At 35.6% G+C, this 22,742-nt stretch overlaps 1 protein-coding gene across 1 annotated transcript in view; it reads left to right on the forward strand.

Moving 5' to 3' along the window:
* Stpg2 (sperm tail PG-rich repeat containing 2) overlaps positions 1–22,742 on the forward strand; it is a 406,599-nt gene that overhangs the window by 222,267 nt on the left and 161,590 nt on the right. Inside the window, exon 12 of the mRNA XM_076933306.1 lies at positions 19,118–19,236. Within this exon, the coding sequence (XP_076789421.1) occupies positions 19,118–19,236 (119 nt within the window). The remainder of the gene's footprint in view (positions 1–19,117; positions 19,237–22,742) is intronic.

Consider the following 22,742-nt stretch of genomic DNA (forward strand, 5'->3'; position numbering starts at 1 on the left):
AACTCTACAAAGAGCTTACTGAAAAACAGAAGATTTCTGCTCCAGTCTTTCAAATACAAAGAGGCAAATTTCCCTCAATGGTGAGTCTGAACGTACACAGGCTGTTTTATTTTTTCTCTGTGGTTTAAAAGTCATGATTGTTAGATTCGTTATAGAAAAAAAAAAAAAAACAAAAGGAAACAAAACCCAAATAACCAAAAGTCACTTGGTTTTCTTAGCTACAACTAATGGAAACTAGCTGGTTACATTTTTTTGCTATGTTTTATTAGCTTCATATACACAACATTCCTTTCTTCTACAGTTAAAGGTAAATTTATCTCTTAAAAATGTATCAGAATGGATTGTAAAACATATCCACTTAGAAGTCTTTCCAAGTGTGGACCTCAAGGGCACTAAGTAAATCCCTGTCATCATCACCACCACAGGCTTCTTAAGAAATACTTTCATCTTCCAAACTTGGGGCATTCATTTGTTTTTGGAGATGATGTTGCATTATAGTGTAGCACAGGTTAACCTCCAATCATTGCCTCCCATCCCCCATCTCAGCCTCCCCAGTGCTGAGGTTGTAGGCTTGTAACACCACACCTGGATAAAATTTGAGCTTTTGGTCACTTCTTTTGTTAACAGATCTGGCTCTCAACTGTGTGTAATGTTAGAGAGAGGCACACACTGATCCGTGGGCTTCCCTGTTAGAGATGAATGTGTGGACAGTTGATAGCCCTCCAACCTAACTCCATAGTCTCTTTTCTCTTTGGACTCTCCTGGAATGGCCGTTGTGAGGCATGGTGACTGTGACAATGCAGGGGGATGTTGTTCAAGGCTTGCCTTGGTCCCCAAGGGCTGAACTGAGACATCAGGGCTTGGCAGGAAGAGTTTTGGTGGTAGTGTATTTTAGAGAATTTTCATTTTTTGTGCTATACTCTTTAAAGACCAATAAAAACCCATACAAGGTAGCTTTTAATCATATATTTATCAATTCACAATAATTGGAAAATCATGGTTACAACAATATTGTTAACTTGATAAAGGCCACAATCTACACCACTATTATTTTTTCATTTTTATTGGTTTTAAAAATTAGTATATGACAGAGCTCATTGAAACATTTTTACATAAAGGTGTCAAAATAATTTGTTAGTATTCGTTCCTCTCTCCCATCACCCCCCACACACTATTAACCCTATCTATGCTACATTTGTGTTTCATAGATCCTATTTTCTCTCTATCCAGCCTTAGGACCCTTTCTTCCCTTACAATGTTTACACACACATGCACACACACACACACACACACACACACACACACACACACACACACACTCATGTACACTTTGAGTGCACATGTGTGGATACACCCACAGACTCACATGTACATGAGAAAAAAAGCATGTAGTAATTGCATTTCTGAGTTCTGGATCATTTAACATGATTTCTAGTCCTATTGCTGTATAAAATCATGATTTCATTTTTTTTGCAACTGCATAAAATTCATAGTTCCACAATTTTTTGTCCATTTGTCTCTTGATCTAGGCTGGTTCCATTTTTTCAGAATATTGGGTGCTGAGGCAATAAATGTGCATGTGCAAGTATCCCCATGTTATGCTGACTTAGTGTCCATTAGGTTGTATGTAAAAGCATGATACAGACAAGTAATCTGGTAATTTTATTTTTACATTCTTGAGAAACCTCCATATCAATTTCTATAGTGGCTATACCCATTTACAAGCGAAGAGCCACAAATACAGTTCTTTTTCTTTTCCTATATAATTTTTATCTCTAAACTGATGTTTGAAAAAAAAAATATAAAGTGGTGGGGGAGAACCCTCTTGGAAACAGGGGGAGGAGGGACGATATGAGGAAATGTGAGAAGGAGAACTGGAAGGGGAGGCAATGGCTGGATTGTAAATAATAATAATAATAATAATAATAATAATAATAGAAAAATGAAAGCCATACCTGTGTTTAGTTTTCCACAATATGCTTGGATGTGGTGGTGCTTGCCTTTATTTCTAGCACTTGCGTGGAAATGGAAGAATCAGAAGTTCAAGGTTTCTTTGGCTACCTAGTGAGCGTGAGTCCAGCATGGGCTGCATGAGACCCTGTTTTAGAAAGAAATCTTCATTTGGTTTTAGATGAGCAGTTAGTGTGCTCTTTTCTAGAAAAGATCATTCTTCCGTCCTGACAGCATTCCTTAGTTGTTCTCACTAAGGTTGAGGCTTGTGAGCTTCCCCCTTCTGTGTTAGCATGTCAGTTGGTCTCATCTTTGTCCAGGTCATGTTTAGCAGCCATGTTAGTAAGACTTTATGGCTGCACCTTCTCTGAAATTTCTAGGAGATACAGACTCAAAGGAAACTCCCTGTTCTTCTGGTTCTTAGAACCTTTCTGTTCCCTCTTCTACAGTGACCCCTGAACCTTTGGTGCAGGAGTGTTTTTATAGATTTATCAGATGGAGCTAGGCTTCACAACTCATTATTTAAAATGGTTGTGGTTTTCTGTAATGGTCTCCATCTGTTACAAAGAGATATTTCCTTAATGAGGGTGAGAACTATACTTAAATGTGGGTAGAGGGATAAATGTTTAGAATGCAGCGAGGGACTGTGCTGTTTGGTAAAGCAGTGCTTGTAGTATCTCCTCTGAGATCATCCATGGCTCTACTACTAGCCTTGGGTGAATGGGCAGATGTCTAAACCTGAGCATGATTTTCATTGTGTAGACCAGATCTGAAGCACAACTAGAAAACTGTTGGTTTTCCTGAAGGTATATATGCATGCCACTATTCTAAGTGTTCCCATGCATGATGGTCGTAGCTGTGCAGAAGTATTGGTTGCAAATTATACATGCAAGTAACAGTATTTGTACAGAGAAGATTATATTTACATATTTAATATATAAATTATATATACATTATTAAGAACTTAAGGAAAAACATCCCTAATATTTGCTAGAGAGCAAGGAGGAGGGGTTATGTGGGACAGTTTTGAGGGAGAAAAGGAAATGTTGAATATAATTTAATTATATTATAATCTCAAAAATTTAAAAAATGGCTAAGAAGAACAAAAAGATAAGAAAAAAATCTATAAGGCCAAATGACTGAAATTCATTTTACAGAGGTTAAACTTTTGTATGCAGAGACAAATTATTTTGGAGTATTTTTGATCCTCGAAAGGCTTTTTATTGCCCACCCCTACATTTGACCTTATATCATTGTAATAATCAAAACATTTAAAATATATTCTTAGCAGAGTGCTACCTATGCTGACCCTAAAACTAAGAATGTCTTTATATTATGCTGAAGTTTACAGAGATTCCCTGTTTGCTGCTACCAGCCTACAAGTGTCCAAACAAAATCATTTGGTAAATGCTTCAATTTATGGTTTTCCTTATTCTGTAGTCAATAAAGTCTCTTGCAACACTGCCTCACCCCCAATAGACACACACACACAGACACATACATAGACATAGACATAGACACACACACACACACACACACACACACACACACACTCATGCATGCACACACACATGCACACAATGGGGAAATGTTTATTAAAGCAATCTGAATTAAGGTTACTAATATCATTAATATTAACGAGTGAGCCATGGCCACTCATTTTTTGCTCAAGAAGAAACTATCCGCTATTTCCATTACAAGTGATGTTTTCATACAGATAGCCCCTTGTTTCTCTGATGGCAGTTGTTCTCACTGGGGAAGAGAGCAGTTTGAATTTGTTTCTCTTGTAGCTAAAGATGAACACTTTTTCAAATACTAGTAGCCATTTGTATTTCTTAATTTGGGAGCTGTCTATTTAATTCATTGGCCTGTTTAGTGATTGGGTTGTTTGCTTCTTTTGACACAAGCATTTAATTTCTTTAGAGATTCTAGGTTCTAATCTTCAATCACAAGAACAGAAGGCAAATGTTTCCTACTGCTCTGCAGACTTCTTTATTCAGGTGGTTTCCTTACTGTGTAGAAACCACTTAGTTTCTTGGACTATTATTTCCTGGGCTATTGTTATCCTCTACAGCAATCCCTTTCCAATACTGATATCTTGAAGTATTTTGCCCATTTATTTCCTGCAGTTTCAGAGTTTCAGGTCTTATATTAAAGTCCTTGACTCATTTTAATGGAATCTTATGTAGTGTGAGGGATATATGGATCAGTTTATTCTTCATCATGTGAAGATCTAGGTTTCCTAGCATCATTTCTTGAAGACACTGTCTTTCCTACAATGTATAGTTTATCACTTAAGTTCACCTTTTGTAATGAGGTCTCTGTTCAATTCTGTTTTGCCATAAAGATACTCATTTATACTGTATCTTCTTGAAAAAGTCAGATAGGAACACAGAAGAAAGAGAAACCTTCAAAGAAAAGATAAGGTTGCTTTAATCTGAAGGTTATAGTACCTTATGGCAATTTATTTTTACTTTTATTTTATGTATGCAATTGTTTTGTCTGCATATAAGTATGTAAATTGTATGAGTGCCTGTTTCCTGAGATCAGGAGAATCACCTGGAACTGGAGTTACAGATGGTTGTGATCCAGCATGTTGTTACTGAAAACTGAACCCGGACCCTGTGCAAAGGCAACAAGTGCTCTCAGTTTTATGTGGGATTGCTTCATATCCTAAAGCTAGCACTTGAATTAGTGAGTGGAATGATTTATAATTTCTGTTGGAGTTTTTTAAAAAAAGAAATTGATGAACACACTGGAACACATGTAAAAATAAAGGTACAGAAAAAGCTAAGTAAAGACAGTATGAAGAATTAGACTATCCACTGCATTTCAAATGACAAATGTATATTAATAAAACATGGCTTTCATATAAAATCAAGACAAATCGATTACAAAGCAGAAAAACTCATACTCACACATATGAAGACACTTAATTGTATAGATGTTACACAATCCAAAAAGGTTAAAGACTAATTGTTTAGTAGGTCATAGTGTTTACTATGGCATTCTTACTGAAGAAATTATGATTAGGTCCTTACAAAGTACCATGTTCAAAGATGGAAGATAAAAAGTAGAAAGCATTAGGAGAAAATATCAGAGAATAATGTTGCAATTAAAATGGTGAAAAGTAAAATGCTTAAGAAAGCATGAACTTATATCACAATGAAAGATTTCACTTTCACTTTGGACATCTTATGCAGAATTAAGAGGATGCCAGAAGAAAGATATAGCAGCAACTTTAATAGAGGGACACTTCTCTCATCTAAAAAAAGGAAATTATAAACTAAAGAACAAAGAAATTCAAACAGGAAAGGGACAGGATCCATCAAGTTGCATTATAGGCCTCTTAGTTATTGTCATCTTATTCTCCTGAAACTTAAGTTGTCCTCATAAGACTCCTGTTTCTTCTTAAACTCATCTAATTGTACATTGGTACTGTTGCAATACAAAAAGAATATTAATGTTTTAAACCCAGGAGAGTAGTAACAGTCGCAACAGAGAAAACTCCAAAGTCTGGCAATTATGTGATAAACACACGGGCTTTGATTTCATTGATGAAGTTCTATGAAGAGATGTCCTGGAGTTCCATTTGTCATTTCTAAGCAAAGGATAAATGCATTATATAAAGCAAATTGGCATGGGAAATACTGTAGTATCAGGATTCATCTATGTGCAGAATTTCACCATTTCCCCTCGAGGCTTAAACAAATATTACATGAGTGAGGGCTCTTGTAAAATGTTGTTTTGAAATAGATTTCATTAATGGCTTCTAGTGATAATTTATTTCTCTCTTTATGCACAAGTCTAGTCTCACAGTAATAATGGATAAGTTATTTGCATATAAATAGATTTCAGCTGAAGCAGAAACCAAATTGTTTCTCCCACCCCCTGGACATCATTGAAAAGAGAAAAAATAAAGGAGGGAAGGAAATTTTATAATAATTAGCAGGCAAGATTTATAATCATATTCTTCATTAAAACTTTTGCAGGCAACCTTCTTTGGTGTTTCTATTGGTACACTTCACATTTTGACCTCTGTTAAAACCACAAGGAAATAACTGCTGTTTCTGGACTGGTGTTTGTGTAACACTGGTGATGGCATTCTGAGAGAAAGATTACTGCAGCTCTCTCATTATTGTCTCATAGGGTCCTTTATTTCTGAAAGAAAAATAAAATTATATTTTTAGAGATATAGATGTTAATTCTGTGTCTTTATTCTTAATTAAATAAATCCATTATTTCTGAAGAGTAACAAAGCATATGTTTATGATGGAGAAAAATAGTTTGGCTTTCATTTAACAGTATATAAATGTGTGTCTTTCAGCTGTTGTATAGTTAACAATATCAAAACATTGTTATAGAGTATGTTTCTTTTCTAAGTAATATATATAGTATGAACTTTTATGCATACTTTCCTTTCAAGTAAATATGGTCCCCATGAGGAAGAACAAGAAACCAGGATTTTAAAATGTATTTACTTGATCTATGCACTTGTGTTTAGTATCTGAGCTATGGTAAATCCTTGTATGATTTTATTGTAAGTGACTAGCAGGCAACATGTATGACATGGTATATATGAGTCAGTTGTTGGCAAAATTAAGACGCCAGCTGCTTTCTGGTGGGTATGATGTCTATTAATGTGTCTTTCTGACCAGTAGAGGTCACTCAGTGTAAAGTGAATAATGACTTCTATTTTCAAAAGAGACAGCTAATGTGACCATTCTATTTGAGCAAGCCTATTTCAGCAGATATCTGTTACTTGTACAAACGCTATTTCCATCTTTCCTAGCTGAGTAAGGCTGCTTCATAAGGTTCAAAGACATTTTTAAACATGAAGTAAAAACATGACTATGGTCAAAATACTGTATTTAAATCTTTGTGCTTTTGAGTATTATACAGATTTTTAGATGTTTAAAAAGCAGTGAGATATAAAATTGTCCCCCAGAAAACTTGACACGATCATATTCCACCACAGAGAGGCAGCCTTCCCCATCAAATGGAGCACAGGGTTTGGAATCAGGGAGAACAGCACTTAGCCCTCGTTTCCCCCTGCCGCCCTCCCTTGTCAGTTGAATGGGATTAGAAAGTAGTTGGAAGTAGCAGCCTAGGTATCAGGCACTGTTGCGGTTTAAAGGGGTTTTAGAACTGTGACATTTTTGTTTTCTTTAGGTGTGTTTATACTTTGAACTTTTAAAGTATAGGTGTTACATGGAAAGTATACCCAGTGGCAAAATCTATGAATTTATCAGCTTTACTCCAGCTTATAACCATTCGCCTGTTAGGAACATACTATGTTCAGGGGGAGCCGGACATTTCCATTTAGTTCATTTGGTATTCTTCTGGCAAGTGTGGTGTTTGCAGAGGTGCTGACAACTCTGAAGGCAATGTGAAGGCACAAGAAGAGGCAGGTCACAGTGTAGCCTTTGAACTCAGTTTCCTGTCGCCACTAAGTGATGTCTTCCATCTTTCTACTCAGTGATGTTCTGATGTTCTAAGGATTAATCAGCTTAGACTTGTGCGCATACTCACCGTATAGCATCTGAGGGACGCTTAACTTCTCGGGTGCCATTTTACCCCTCCTTTGCAAAGGAGCAAACTAAAAGTTAACACGTTGACAGGATTTACCAAGGTCACATGGCAAGTAAGGAGAAAGATTGAACTTGACTTCAGATTTAAGACTTATCCTGGAAAACACCAGGGTAAAATAATAGAGGGAAAAATACAGTCATTCTCAAAAGGATTAAAGCTCAAAGGATTATGAAATATGTTAACAAAATTGGTCAAAGATTGACTGCAAAACATCAGTACTGTCAAAAACACAGCAGAATGCAAGTCCCATTTCTGATTCTACAATACCAGTCTCTGTTACTTACTTTTGTCTTTAAATCAATTGTTCTTGAACTGCTTACAAAGTAAGATGTGGAATACAATCTGAACATGATTTTGGCATTTGAACTAGAAATATGATTTAAGATGTTTCTGCTCTAGACAGCTACTAAGAAGAAAGTAAAACACCTTAAAGTCTTATGACTAGATCAGAGGGGCTTTCCCAGGCCCCTCCCTTCCATGATTCTGGTGTGACCTGAGATTACTGAGGGTGTACCATGGGTGGGTTAGCTTTCTAGAAGCATTTATGTGCTCACCTGGGTTTTCAGAAGATAGATTCTTGGTATCATCATTTCTTTTGATTATTTGAGGGGGAAAGTTTTTGATACTTAAATATATTTTAGACAGAAAAAAAACTAAGTCATAGATCATAGGTCTAAAACAAAGGGTTCCAGTGAAATTCTATTTTCTTGGTCTGTTTTGCTTAAAACACAACTTAGTCTAGTGGGGTGGATGGTCAAAAGAACCTGCATTTTAAGATTAATTTGGGCTCAGCTTTGTGATAGCTTGTACCTATAATCCAAGCATTCCTAAAACTAAAGCAGCAGGATCTCTAGGTTGAGGCGAACTGGGGACATAGTAAGATGTCTAGAAACACCACAAAGCAAACACAAAACTACATTTGAGTAACTCTGATGTTTGTGGTCCATGAGCTGCATTTTAAGAGGACTAGGTTGAAATGCATAAGGCTAAATACGAATATCTTCATTTTCAATACCTGATATTTCAAGCTATGAAATAAGTTTAGGTTTAAATAAGTAGTCTGTAAAATATAAGTCCATGGATTATAGGTGTGATGTACAATAAGAAACCCTTTAACTATGTGAAAGAAAATATGATATAAAAATATTCTACTGCTGTTAGTGTTGGTTGACCTGAACCTGTAGTATTTGAGAAGAAACCTTGGAAGAACATTCGTGCAATTCTTATGGTCGTGGTACCTTCTAGGGTTATAGAGAGGGATTCACATTCTGTACCAAATAAATAAAGACATGGAAGTGGTATTACCAGGAGTCTTGGGGGATTCTGGAAGGGCCACACATTATTACATAAAAACCTTTTAGGTATCCATCTTGAAGTTCTTGATATCATTAATGAAAAAAAAATTTTAAAAAGACTCAAACGGAAGCCCAAGGACAGACAGTTTGCTAGTACTCAAAGGAAAACCCCCGGGCAAGAGAGCAGTATATCTGGAAACTGTTGTCAGGGAAGTGTTGCCAGGGAAGGAGCATGGAGAAGAGAGGGAAGAAAGCTTGGCTGTTTGAGATGTTCCTGCATGCAGGTCTACCACTATGTGCTGGGCATTCATTAGAGAAAGGATAAGGAGCTCAAACCCTTGACAGATTTAAAGGCAACTTTGGCTTTAGCAATCATCTGAAAGAAAAGTAAGACAAGAAAAGGGAATTGCTGTACCTTTGGCAGATCCAGCCAACTCTCATGGCCTCTTGTAGGATGTTTAATTCTTAATAACCAGAAGGAGACAAAGGCCTGATCCACCTACACGTAGATTCTGTTCTTTACTCTAACATTGGACTATGGTCCTTTATTCCAATTCAGCATGCTCAGAGGCTCACAGTAAGTACAGAGCACTGTTCCATGAAGAAAACTTCATATTCACACTTAACGCTGCACATAGGTTTTGGCCAAAAAGGAGCACAAAGCTTACTGAGATACTTGAAATTCCTAAGTTAACCATTTGCTTGATTACACCTCTGTATATAGGCCAGGCCAGACTCAAACTCAATGATTCTTTTGATTGTAGGCATGCACTACCATATTTCAGTGAATTAAGAAAAATAGATGACATCAAAGCACAAAGGTTATTGTATCATTTCTTCAATTTATATATTATTTTTGCTTTGTATGCATTTTGTTAATTTATGCAACAAACGAAGGTTTTATATTTGCTTAATCGCCTTTCAGTTAGTTTCCCTTTCTCTCTCATTGTTGTGTCTAGCTTTATACAGAGTTGAGAAAATGGTGGTTACAATGGGAAAATCTCTCATTTTCTTTTGGGTTTGTTTTAAATCATAGCTCATGTATGATGTTTTAATTGGTTTAATTAGCTTAATCTAATATTTCCATTATTCTAAGATTAAAGCTGGAATTTCCCTTTAAAGAATAGAAATTGCCTGATCTCTGACATAACATATCTCACTAGGATGGAAAGTATTACTTTGACATTTTATATATAACATTCTCAGAGATGATAACTTTATTGAAAAATAAGCTTTGCTGAGTCCAAATTGAGCGAGTGTTGACATGATAATAATCCCAGAACACTATGATCATGTTGAGACTTATTTTATTTTTTTCATTAGATATTTTTTTTGGCTGCAAATTTAATTTTGCCTATGAATTTAAAAATGAGCAGTTGAATATAAACCCAACATTTACTTATGGAGGGAAAATTGCTACTTGTATTTCAGGTCATTTGGGTCTTCTGTTTACCTTGCGGACAATTTTACTGCTTGAAATTTGTGAAATTTGATAACATTGTTCAGTTATTAATCAAAACCATTCATGAGTTGCATATTTATGGACTGTCACACAGTGGGTTTCAAATCAAAGATGTTTTCCCTTCCAACGGATTTCTATAATTCATACTGGAATGCTGTGTTGTAATGCTTACATCCTTGAGTCTAATGAAATTTGAAAACAAAGTACTTATATTACCAGAAAATAAGAAAAATATTTTAGAAGCAGTTTAAAAAGTTATTTGACAGGGTGATAGGTGCACATTTTGAGTGTATACTGTAAAGGCATACAAATAGACAGCCATTGCTGACTGAAGCTTTCTGTCAATGAAGCTAAATCCATATGATTGTATATGTCACAGCAGTGACAGCCCTATTGCTTAATCAATGTGAAGAACAGAGTTTTAACAGGAACATAGTTTAGGTAGACTAATTCCCTAATCTATTCAGCTTGGAGTGTACTATAATATTCCAAATCTTAAGGACCTTTGACAAGCATTTCCAGAGGCTCTGTAATAACTTGAAGATATCATCCTTAAGATGTAAATATTCAATACTTAAGGAAGTATTTAAAGAATCATTATCTTTATGCCTTCTGTCTTTGAATATGTAACAGTGCTGGGCAGGAGAGTTGGCTAGTACAGAACACATGTGCAACATAAGTTTGATTTTGGACAGAGAAGTTAATGATATAGTAAACACAGACATGAGAATTTTACTTAAAATTTATGTAGATTTAGACTGCATTTTTCTTCATTATCTTCAAGTTCAGTTTAATAGACTGAGACACTGATTCATAATCTGAAGTGCCATTGAATCAAATTGAATCTTAGATACAGTAGAAAACAGCCAATCAATCGTGTCTCTAGTACTGATGGCATACTTGGTGGACTCATCATTTTTTTCTTTGATAGTTTTTCATTTGTAAAATCAAATAATCAAGTCACTGTTAGAAAATATGTTATATAAAATATGAACTCTGTAGTTGGTATTTTAAAACCATGATACTCAAATAATCAATTATCTTGTTTTTTTTTTTAATTCATAAAATGTGTCCAGACAGGGAATATTTACTTTTAAGTGAGTTTTTGTCATTTTATAGGACAAGGAGTTTATTATTCGTAAGAATGATTTCATGATTTCTAAATTTTGACTCAGTATGGAGACAGCCATGTTTTTAATCAAAGATTTCCAGCTTTATATAGAAATGGTTATTTTAGAGTCCACTCTTATGTACCAAAATGGTCACACTGAAGGGCTGTGAGCACAGATTTTATTTTAGATTACTCAGTGTTTCTGTTCTCTTCTGTTTTTGCCCTGTGGCACTGGGTGACATTTCATAGAGACTGAATTGGCAGAGGGCTGGAAAATATGTAATTATAAGAATCACCTGCTATGGAATTTCCTATTATGTACCAGTCAGGATTCAGGCAGTCTTTTCATAGGTGTTGGATGAGAAGTTTTCCTCCTCTAAAACCTGTGATTAAAACGTGGCATTTGGTATATAAATAGGAGATGGATTCTGCATAATCCAGCTGTGAATCAGAGCTGGTGTAGTGATGTAAGTCTTTGACCTGTATCATATGAACAGAAGTACACATAATTGGAAATATATTTTAAGACTAAGTGGAATAAACCTTTTTAATAATCTGTAGCTTAAAACAGACCAAGTGCTAAAGTGCAAGAAGATGAATGATGAAATATTTTTCTTTACTTAATGTTTCTCAAAGGAATTTCAACAAAAGAAGCAAATCTCCTGAATTATACTTGAATCATTTCTTCTGTATATCTGTATGCATGCATGTATGCATAATGCATACATACATGTGCAGGATATATAAAGAACCTGTAGCAATTAGCAAACATGCTTATCTATTGTAGCATAGCAGTGAGTGCAGAGGACAGACTAAGTTTCTTCATAATTGGAAATAAAATGTCTCAATAAAATAACTTTTGAATAATAGCCTTACCTGTTGCATTAACCCTTGTCAATCAAGGTCAGTATAGTTTTAATTGCCAATTAACCAACTGGAATTACACAGGCAGTTTTCAATGACAGTTCTTCTCTGGTTACTGCAGCAATACATGCATCTTCTATATATTGTTAAATTTATAAATGAAAGTCTGTCATAAGTTATTTTGCTTAAATTATATTTGTTATTCTACTACATTCTAGTTCCATACATGTTACATTATCCCAGAGTCACTTATACTGTTACTTTACAGTAAGAAGAGATATGTTAAAATACATGTCCTTGGTAGGTCATTATCCGTTAGCTTTCTACAATGGTGTTTATAACTTTTGATAACTGTTAATTCAGTTGATATGGAGTGTTTGAACTAGAGCCTGGATGTCTTCTCCATATTTCGAAATCCTGTACTACAATGAAAAAAAAATCAAAATGATTCAAGTGAATGCATTAATCTTTTAAAAAGCTGTTATACTTGAAAGAATAAGGAATGCATGCTCACAAATATATAGTTTGTAATGAATATTAGCTAGAGAGACAGAAGCCATTAAATTTATGTTCCATTAATGTCTTTGTATTTACTTTACTATATCACTGTATATGTTCATTGATGATATTCTAAGCCTCAAATAATTTTATATTCTTGAAGTATCTCTTATTTCCCTTTTGAAATTTCAGTCATTACAACTGTCCTGAAGTATTCCTCACATACATGGTCAGGAAGTCTTCCGTGAAGGCCATTGTTTTGAAGTGTTTGACCTCATAGAGGAGCACAGGATTTGGCATGGGGCAAACATTGTGAACATTGTTAATGATGGACTATGAATGGAGCAAATTAACCTGTCTATGTTTAAACTATTAAGTTATATAAATCTGTGGGGTAGGGTATGGTGCTCTGAACCCCTACTGCAGATAACCCCAAATCTCAGTCACAGATACATGCACTGCACCCCACCCCATAGCTCTGCCTGCCTCCCAGGAGGTCTGCTTTAACCTGAGATCCCACCCCAATCTCACAACTGATGGGACCCCCAAAAGCTCAGCAACAGTGGACTCTGCCCTACTGTGTTGGGGCTCCATCCTCCTTCCAGTCTGTACCTACATCTGCAGTTACTGATCAGAGAACTACTCCCCACCCCACTGCTCCATCTGCCTCCTCAGAGGCCTGCTCCAACCTGGGACACCCAGACCAACTAACACCAGAAACAACCAGGTGATGAATGGCAAGTACAAGAACAGAAGCCAGTACAACATGGCGCCATCAGAACTCAGCTGTCCTACTACAACAAACCCTGGATATTCTAACATATCTGAAGAGCAAGATTCTGACCTTAAATCTCATCTGTTAAAGATAATAAGAGGCCTTTAAGGAGGGAATAAATAATTCCCTTAAAGAAATACAAGAAACACAGTTGAACATGTAGAAGCCCTTATATAGGAAACAAATTCACTAAAGGAATACAGGAAAATAAAATCAAACAGGTGAAGAAATAAATAAAATGGTCCAAGATCTAAAAATGGAAATAGAAGCAATAAAGAAAATGCAAATGGAGACAACCATGGAGATGAAAACTTAGGAAAGAGAACAGGAACTACAGATGAAAGTATTACCAACAGAATACAAGAGACGGAAGAGATAATCTCAGGTATTGAAGATATCATAGAAGAAACTGATATATTGGTCAAAGAAAATGCCAAGTTTAAAACATTCGTAACTCAAAACATCCAGAAAATTTGGGACACTATGAAAAAACCAAACCCTAAAAATAGGAATAGAAGAGGGTGAAGATTCCCATTTCATAGGGCCAGAAAACATCTTCAACAAAATCATAGAAGAAAACTTCCCTAACCTAAATAAAGTGAGGTGGCCATAAATGTACAAGAAGCTTACAGAACACCAAATAGATTGGATCAGAAAAGAAAATCCTTCTACGTAATAATCAAAACACTAGATGTACAGATCAAAGAAAAAATAATAAAGTTGCAAGGGAAGAGGGCCAAGTAACATAATAAAGTCAAATGTATCAGAATTATGCGTGACTTCTCAACAGAGACTCTGAATGCCAAAAGAGCCTGGAAAGATGTCATGCAGACCCTAAGAGACCACAAATGCCAGCCCAGGCTACTATACCCAGCAAAATTCTCAATCACCATAGATGGAGAAACTAAATTTAAACAATATCTTTTTACTAATTCAGCCCTACAGAAGATACTGGAAGGAAAACTCCAACACAAGGAGAGTAACTACACCCAAGAAAACACAAGAAATTCATCATCTCATAGTAAAACCTAAACAAGACACACACACACACACACACACACACACACACACAAACAAACACACACACAGTAACACCTCTAGCATCAAAATAACTGGAAATAACAATCATTGGTCATTAACATCTCCCAATATCAGTGGACTCAATTCCCCAATAAGAAGACACAGGATAAAAGATTGGATACACAAATAGGTTCCATCATTCTGCTGTGTACAAGAAACATACTTCAGAAACAGAGATTGACACTAGCTCAGAGTAAAGGGCTGGAAATTTTTTTCCAAACAAATGGACCTAAGAAACAAGCTGGAGTAGCCATTCTAATATCTAGTAAAAAAACAAAAAACAAAAAACAAACAAACAAAAAACCCTTTCAACCAGAAGTTATCAAAAGAGATGAAGGCTACTTCATCCTCATTAAAGGAAAAGTCCACCAAGATGACATCTCAATTCTGAACATTTATGCCACAAAAGCAAGGATACCCATATTTGTAAAAGAAACTTGACTAAAATTCAGTTCACAACTTGAACCCCACACGATAATAATGGGAGACTTGAACACCCCACTCTCACCAATAGATAGGTCATTGAAACAGAAACTAAACAGAGTCACAATGAATCAAAAATGCTCTGAACCAAATGGATTTAACAGATATCTATAGAATCTTTCACCCTCCCAAACAAAACAATATATCTTCTTAGCACCGCACAGAACCTTCTTCAAAATTGACTATATGATTGGGCACACAGCCAGCCTCAACAGATAACAGAAGATTGAAATAATCCCATCCATTCTGTCAGATCAGTTTAGATTTAGGCTGGACTTCAACAACAACAGAAACAGAAAGCCCACATATTAATGGAAATCGAACAGCTCTCTACACAGTAACTTTGCCAGGGAAGAAATAAAGAAAGTTAAAGACTTTCTAGAACTCAGTGAAAATGAAGACACAACATATCCAAACTTATGGGATACAGTGAAAGCAATGCTAAGAGGAAAGTTCATAGCAGTAAGTGCCTTCATAAAAAATTGAAGAAATCTTGTACTAGCAATTCAACAGCACACCTGGAAGCTCTAAAACAAAAGGAAGTAAACAACTCCAAGAGGAGTAGATGACATGAGATAGTCAAACTCAGGGCTGAAATCAGTCAATTAGAAAGGAAGAGAGCAATATCAAGGATCAGCAAAACTAAGAATTGGTTCTTTGACAAAATCAACAAGATAGACAAACTCTTAGCTGAACTAAGTAAAGGCATAGAGACAGTATCTAATAAAATCAGAAATAAAAAGAGAGATATAACACCAGAAACTGAGGAAATTAAAAAAAAAATCATTAGGTCTTACTTCAAAAGCCTATGCTCCACAAAATTGGAAAATCTAAATGAAACGGATTATTATTTTTTTTTTTTAGACAAATACCACTCACCAAAGTTAACTCGAGATTGGGTAAACTATTCTAAACAGTCTCATAACCCCCAAGGAAATAAACAGAAGTAGTCATTAGTCATTAAAAATAACCCCAAACAACATCCAGGGCCAGATGGTTTTAGTGTAGAATTCTACCTGACTTTTTAAGAAAATCTAATACCAAAACTCTTCACAGAATTCTACAAAATAGAAACAGGGGGAATGCTACCTAATTTATTCTATAAGGCCACAATTACCCTAATATCTAAACCACACAAAGGCTCAACAAGAAAAGAGAATGCCAAACCAATTTTGCTTATAAACATTGATGCAAAAATACTCAATAAATTCTTGCAAACTGAATCCAGGAACACATCAAAAACACCATTCACCATATTCAAGTAGGTGCCATCTCAGGGATGCATGGATGGCTCAATAAATGAATATTCATTAGTCTAATTCAATATATAAACAAGCTGAAACAAAAATAATCACATGATCATCTCAGTAGATACTGAAAAGGTCTTCAACAAAATCTAATAATACTTTTTCATGTTAAAAGTCTTGGAGAGATCAGGGATGCAAGGCACATACCCAAACATAATGAAAGCAATATATGGCAAGCCAATAGCCAACATCAAATTAAATGGAAACTTGAACAATCTGAGCTTCTTCAGGAACAAGACAAGCCTCAGCACTCTCTCCCTATCTATTCAATATAGTACTTGAAGTTCTAGCTAGAGCAATAAGACAACAAAAGAAGAATAATGGGATATAATTAGAAAGGAAGAAGAAGTCAAGGTATGTATTTGCTGATGATATGATAGTATATATAAAGTATTTTCAGAATTCTACTAGAGAACTCCTACAGCTGATAAACATCTTCAGCAAAGCAGCTTGATAAAAATTAACTCAAAGAAATGAATAGCCTCCTTTTATACAAATGATAAATGAGCAGAGAAAGAAATTAGAAAAATAACACCCTTCACAATAGCCACAAATAATATAAAAATCTTGGTGTAACTCTAACCAAGCAAGAAAAAGATCTGTGATAGAAGAACTTCTAGTCCCTAAAGAAAGAAATGGAAGAAAATATCAGAAGATGGAATGATCTCCCATGCTCATGTATTGGTAGGTTTAACATAGTGAAAATGGCCATCTTATCAAAAGCAATTTATAGATTCAATGCAATCCCCATCAATATTCCAAAACAATTTTTATAGACTTTGAAGAGCAATTCTCAATGTCATATGGAGAAACAAAAAACCCAGGATAGCCAATATAATGCTGAACAATAAAAGAATTTCTGGAGGAGAGACAAGAGAGAGGCCCAGAGTACCAGGAGAAGGAAGTTATGAAGTTCCAGAGACCTGGGATGGGAAGGCTTGCCAGTAGTCAATGCAGATGACCTTAGCCAAGATGCTTAACTGTGGTGACATAGAGTGTGAAGAGGCTACCTCCTGGAGCCAGGCAGGACCCCCAGTAGAAGGATGGGGATACCAACCCACCCACAAAACTTTTGACTCAAAATTTGTCCTGTCTAAAAGAAATTCAGGAACCAACATAGGGCAGAGACTGAGGAAATGGCCAACCACGAACTGGCCCAACTTGAAATGCATCCCATTGGCAAGCACCAATCCCTGACATTATTAGTGATACTCTTTATTCTTGTAGACAGCAGCCTAACATAACTGTCCTCTGAGAGGCTCTACCCACCAGCTGACTAAGATAGATGCAGATACCCACCACCAATCACTGGACGGAAGTAAGAGACTTTCATGGAAAAGTTGGGAGAAGGATTGAAGGCCATGAAGGGGATGGGAGTCCCATAGGAAGACCAACATAGTCAAGCAACCTGGACCCTTGGGAGCTGTCAGAGACTGAGCCAACAACCAAAGAATATACACAGATTGGCATAAGGCCTACAGCACATATGTAGCAGATGCAGCTCAATCTCCATGTGGGTCCTCCAACAACTGTAGTGGAGGCTCTCCTTAAAACTGTAACCTGACTGTGGTACAAGTTCCCCCACAGGGCTACCTTGTCCTGCCTCTGTGGGAGAGGATGGGCCTAATGTGGCAGAGACTTGATGTGCCTAGGTGGAGATATACTTAGGGATTCTCCACCCTCTCAGAGAAGAAAGAGATAGGAGATGGGGTAGGGACTCTGTAAGGCACGAGCTGGAAGTAGGGACAGTTTGGGGGATGTACGTAAATAAATAAAACTGTACAAATATAGTCACAATCTGTTCACTAGATTCTCTCTGTCTTTTTCTTCACTCCCCTTTCCTTCTGTTGGTCTCTCAACCTTTAGTCTCACCCATTTCTCCTAAGTGATTAAGTAGATTCTTGGTCTCCAGAGTAGTTTTCTACTGAGCTTTGATACTATTACTTAGACACATTTACAATATTCATACATAATTCATTCTTACCAAACTCATGGTGTTCCTCTTTAATGTCTCCCTTTCCTGCTTCCCTTGTTTGGGTTATTTCTTTTGTAAGATTATTATTTTCATAGATACTGTATATCTTTTTGTTTTCTCCATTGAAAATGATTCTCCTTCTCTCCTTCCCTCCCTCCCTCCCTCCCTCCCTCCCTCCCTCCCTCCCTCCTTCCTTCCTTCCTTCCCTTTCCCTCCCTTCCTTCCTTTCTTTCTTTCTTTCTTTCTTTCTTTCTTTCTTTCTTTCTTTCTTTCTTTCTTTCTTTCTTTCTTTCCTTCTTTCTTCTTTCTATGTGTTCCGGCAGATGCCAGAAGATTAGATTCCCTGGAGTTGGAAGCACAGGCATAACCTGTTTGTCTGTCTCTTTGAATCTTCTTAATCCTTCTAAATGCAGCTGCCATGACCTCTCACTGAATGGAATTCAATATTTGAGAAATAAATGGTGAAGTATATTTTTATGATTTCTATCTTGAGGAAGAAGTTTTGTTTTCTTTTCAAAATTGTTTTCATAATACATTTAACAACTGAACAAATAGACACTATTTTATGCTTATCATGATTCAAAGTCCTTACCCGTTTAGATAAACTACAGAACATATGTTTCTTATTTTGTAGATTATGAACAGAAACCTAAGATTAATAGCTAACTAACAAAAGCTCGTAAGTATAGACCTACTTTAAATTTATGGTTTTTTTTTCCTGCTAGGACCTGCAACATACAGTCCTATTTTAATGAAGTCTGGTGCCATAATCTCATTCGTTAAAGGAACCAAGCGTTTTGAAGAGTTTCATGGCGAGTTTTCTCCTGGCCCTACGACATATGAGGTTTGTCAAAGCTTTCTCTCATCTATGACATAAATAGAATTATTTCAAGTACAGAGCATATGTACATTGAGTTCTTCTTATTGGTTTATTGATATTATTGGCTAATCAGAATCTCATACTTGAGTAAGATACTTTGGAAGATGCATTTTGACATTTTAAGAAAAGGTATTGAAGAATTATAAATTTAACATTGTATTAATTTTACATATGTCCTCTAAAGCATTGCCATATCTACTTTCTTGTAAGTATAAAAAGCATTTGGATGCTTTATACTTTTAAAAATGTATATTTTATATATATTTAATATTTTAATATATGTCATTTGCCTTCATAATAAATGATGGTCTTCTAAGACCAGGACTTTCTGAGAGTAGGGCTTAAATCTGTATAGAATAGTGGCTATTGTGCTCGTAGTAGGTCTTTATCATACCTTTGAGTGTATTTCATAGGCTATTTGATGAGTACTTGTAAGTTGTAGTACCTAGTAACTGGGCTAAGGTTACACGATGTAGCAGATGATAAATGAATCTTAACAAGGCGAGGATGGAGAGGTCTCAGCCAGACTGATCCCGAGACAAGTTTATTACAAGCAATCAGATTTTTTATACTCTCACCAGAAAGAGTATAATGGTAGTTGCCAGGATACAGTGATGCTTTTCAAGCTATGCAGGGTACACAAGATTAATGATTAAGACCAATTGTCCTGTCAAGCTTCTATGTGGTTTGTTGGCCTCTAGGAAACATGAAGAATCAAAAGGTTGTGTGAATGCTTCGCTGCCTGAAGGGGTGCCTCGGTTTCTCAGGAACTGAAAGGCACACTGACCCAGGAGCCATGGGCTCTGACTTGAGAAACCAGTGTTGCACGTCTCTCAAGGTAGCTGGATGAGGCCAACTCCATAGTTCGCCAAAGGCACTGCTATTAGTTATTTATGTGTTTGGTATGGGATCTTCTTGTGCTTCATTTAAAGTCTTTTTTTAGTTGAATGAATCCCATAGCTCCTCCAGGCTCTATGTGGCACAAACACAAACACCCCTGCTGACTTTGTGTTCCCATTTTAGTGGCAATGTGTCACACTTGCTCCTTCATGTGTCTTTTCTTTATCAACATGATGCTTTTGCAGGTAGCAGATCCTTCCAGCTTATATTTATGGCTAGTTTATAAATCTTTAATTGAAAGTGTTCAATATTACATTATTTGACAGGTAAGTACTTTTTCTTATAATTTAAAAACTTCCTGGATACTTTACATATCCTTTTCTCCTTTCTTTCTCTGTTCTTTGCTCCTTTGTATTTTGGGTTAAATGATGTACACTGTAACTTCTCATTCTACTCTTATTCTTTTTAGTTCACCTTAGCGCGCGCGCGCGCGCACACACACACACACACACACACACACACACACACACACACTTCTTTTTTGAAACAGGGTTTCTCCTACAGCTCTAGCTGTCCTGGAACTTGCTCTGTAGACCAGGCTGGCCTTGAACTCACAGATTCACCTGTCTCTGCTTCCCAAGTGCTAGAATTAAAGGCATTGGCCACCACCATATGGCTACACTTTCTATGTTTTAATGATGTTAAATTTCATTCTTTTTTTTCTAATGTAGGGCTCCTTCAAGGTGTTGTTTTGTTGTTTTGTTTTTGGTAATTTTTGTTTGCTTGCTTTTTTATGTGTAAGGTTCCTATTTTAGTAATGTGCTTCTTATGCTCTTGATTTCTTTATCCATATCTGAATGGTAAGTTCACTGTTTCATTCTCTTTAAGAGAAGAGTGTGTTGTTTCATTTCCTTAAGACCTCAAGTGTGTTATACTGCCTGATCCTCGCCTGGTGAGAATTTACTTAGTTTGTTTGATGTTTCTCTAACTGGGACTTGATGCCCTCCTTTCTGACTTGGATTTAGAGCTTCTGAGTATACTGTACCTACAAGATTACCTGTAGTCTGAATGGAATTAAGATCCTTTGGGCTTTGTGGGATCACATGCTTATATTTTTTCCATGCTTTTAACAATTTATTATTATTATTTAATTAAATAAGTTTCCTTATCTCTTTCCTTTTCATTCTTTTTGAATTATTAGAAATAAAAATATTTACTCAATGGTATCTCATAAGAATTTTTTTTATTATTTTTTTTATGGCATTCATTCATAAGGGTTACGTCTCAAGACCAGTCACCTGCCAAATATCTCATTTTTAAATTTAATCTCTGGGAGGGGGTTAGATATCAACATATGACTGGACTGTACAGTGGGTTGAGGTTATTTAAAATTAGAGCTGTGGAAAATTAACTTTCTAGAGAACTTGAGAGTCTGTATTAATTTTGGAGCATCACTTTCAAGAAGTAAAGAGACATTCAATACATTTCTAGACCTCTGCTTTAAGTAAACTTGCTCCATTTTCTATATTTGGAATTATGTATGTTAGGATACAATTATATTATAAAAATGAGTTTCATTGCTTAAAGATGAAAGAGAAAAATTTAAAGTTAAATATATGGAAAAGTTAGTTTTATTGCATTACCAGAAAACTGTCATTAAATCTTAATTAACTTAATCTGCAACAAAGATTAAAAACAATCACAAGTATTGATGCAAGAGGTATTTATTTATAGGACTTGACTGTAGGAGGGTCCATAAGTTGCCATTATTATTTTATTATTATTACTTTTATCTTATGGGTATACAAGTTCATTTCTACCTTATATGTATTGACTCAACTTGATCTAGCTTCTGAAAATCTAAAACTAAAAACAGTAACTATGTTCCTTAAACATTAGATCAATCTGGTAGAAATGTGACTGCTTTAATCATAAGAAGACATTTGGAGTTTTATGAATCGATGAGGATTACAGAGATGTGTGGGGTAAGGAAATCAGGCAAAAGAGGTCAATAAAGTGTCACAATGTATTTTTATAAAATATAAAAATGTTATGAGAGACTTCTTTTTAGATAAGCCAAAATTGATATAGAAAAATAAAACAATGTATACAAACTCACTGAATCACCAAAATAGACCAAATTATTGGCAAGCCATTGTTTAACTTTTTATTTAAATAAAATGGGTCTGGACCTGTATGTGCATAAGTATGTTCAAGTGTTAAAGTACTGTTTGTCTCTTCTCTGAATTACAGACAATGGAGATTTCTGAGCCCAATTGTTACTAGATATTAGAAAATGCTGAGAGCTATAGTAACATGAATTAAACTAGAATCAAATTAAATTCTTAATAATTAAAATATGGCTTTCTTTAATAGCTTTCTGATGAATTTCAAATAAGTAGTAATAGAGAGCACACATACATGCATCCACACATGATATTGATATCAGATAAAGCATGGTTTCAAAACTTTTCCCCCAAATATATGTATTAATCTGTGCAAAAAATTGTTTATTAACATATTTATTTTAAAATAAAAGCAGTCATTGAAAATCTCAAATAAAAATGCCCAGGGCCAGATGGTTTTAATGCAGAATTCTACCAGACTTTTTAAGAAGAGCTAATACCAAA

This window comes from Arvicanthis niloticus, chromosome 4, assembly GCF_011762505.2.
Source record: "Arvicanthis niloticus isolate mArvNil1 chromosome 4, mArvNil1.pat.X, whole genome shotgun sequence".
NCBI classification, from domain to species: Eukaryota; Metazoa; Chordata; class Mammalia; order Rodentia; family Muridae; genus Arvicanthis; species Arvicanthis niloticus.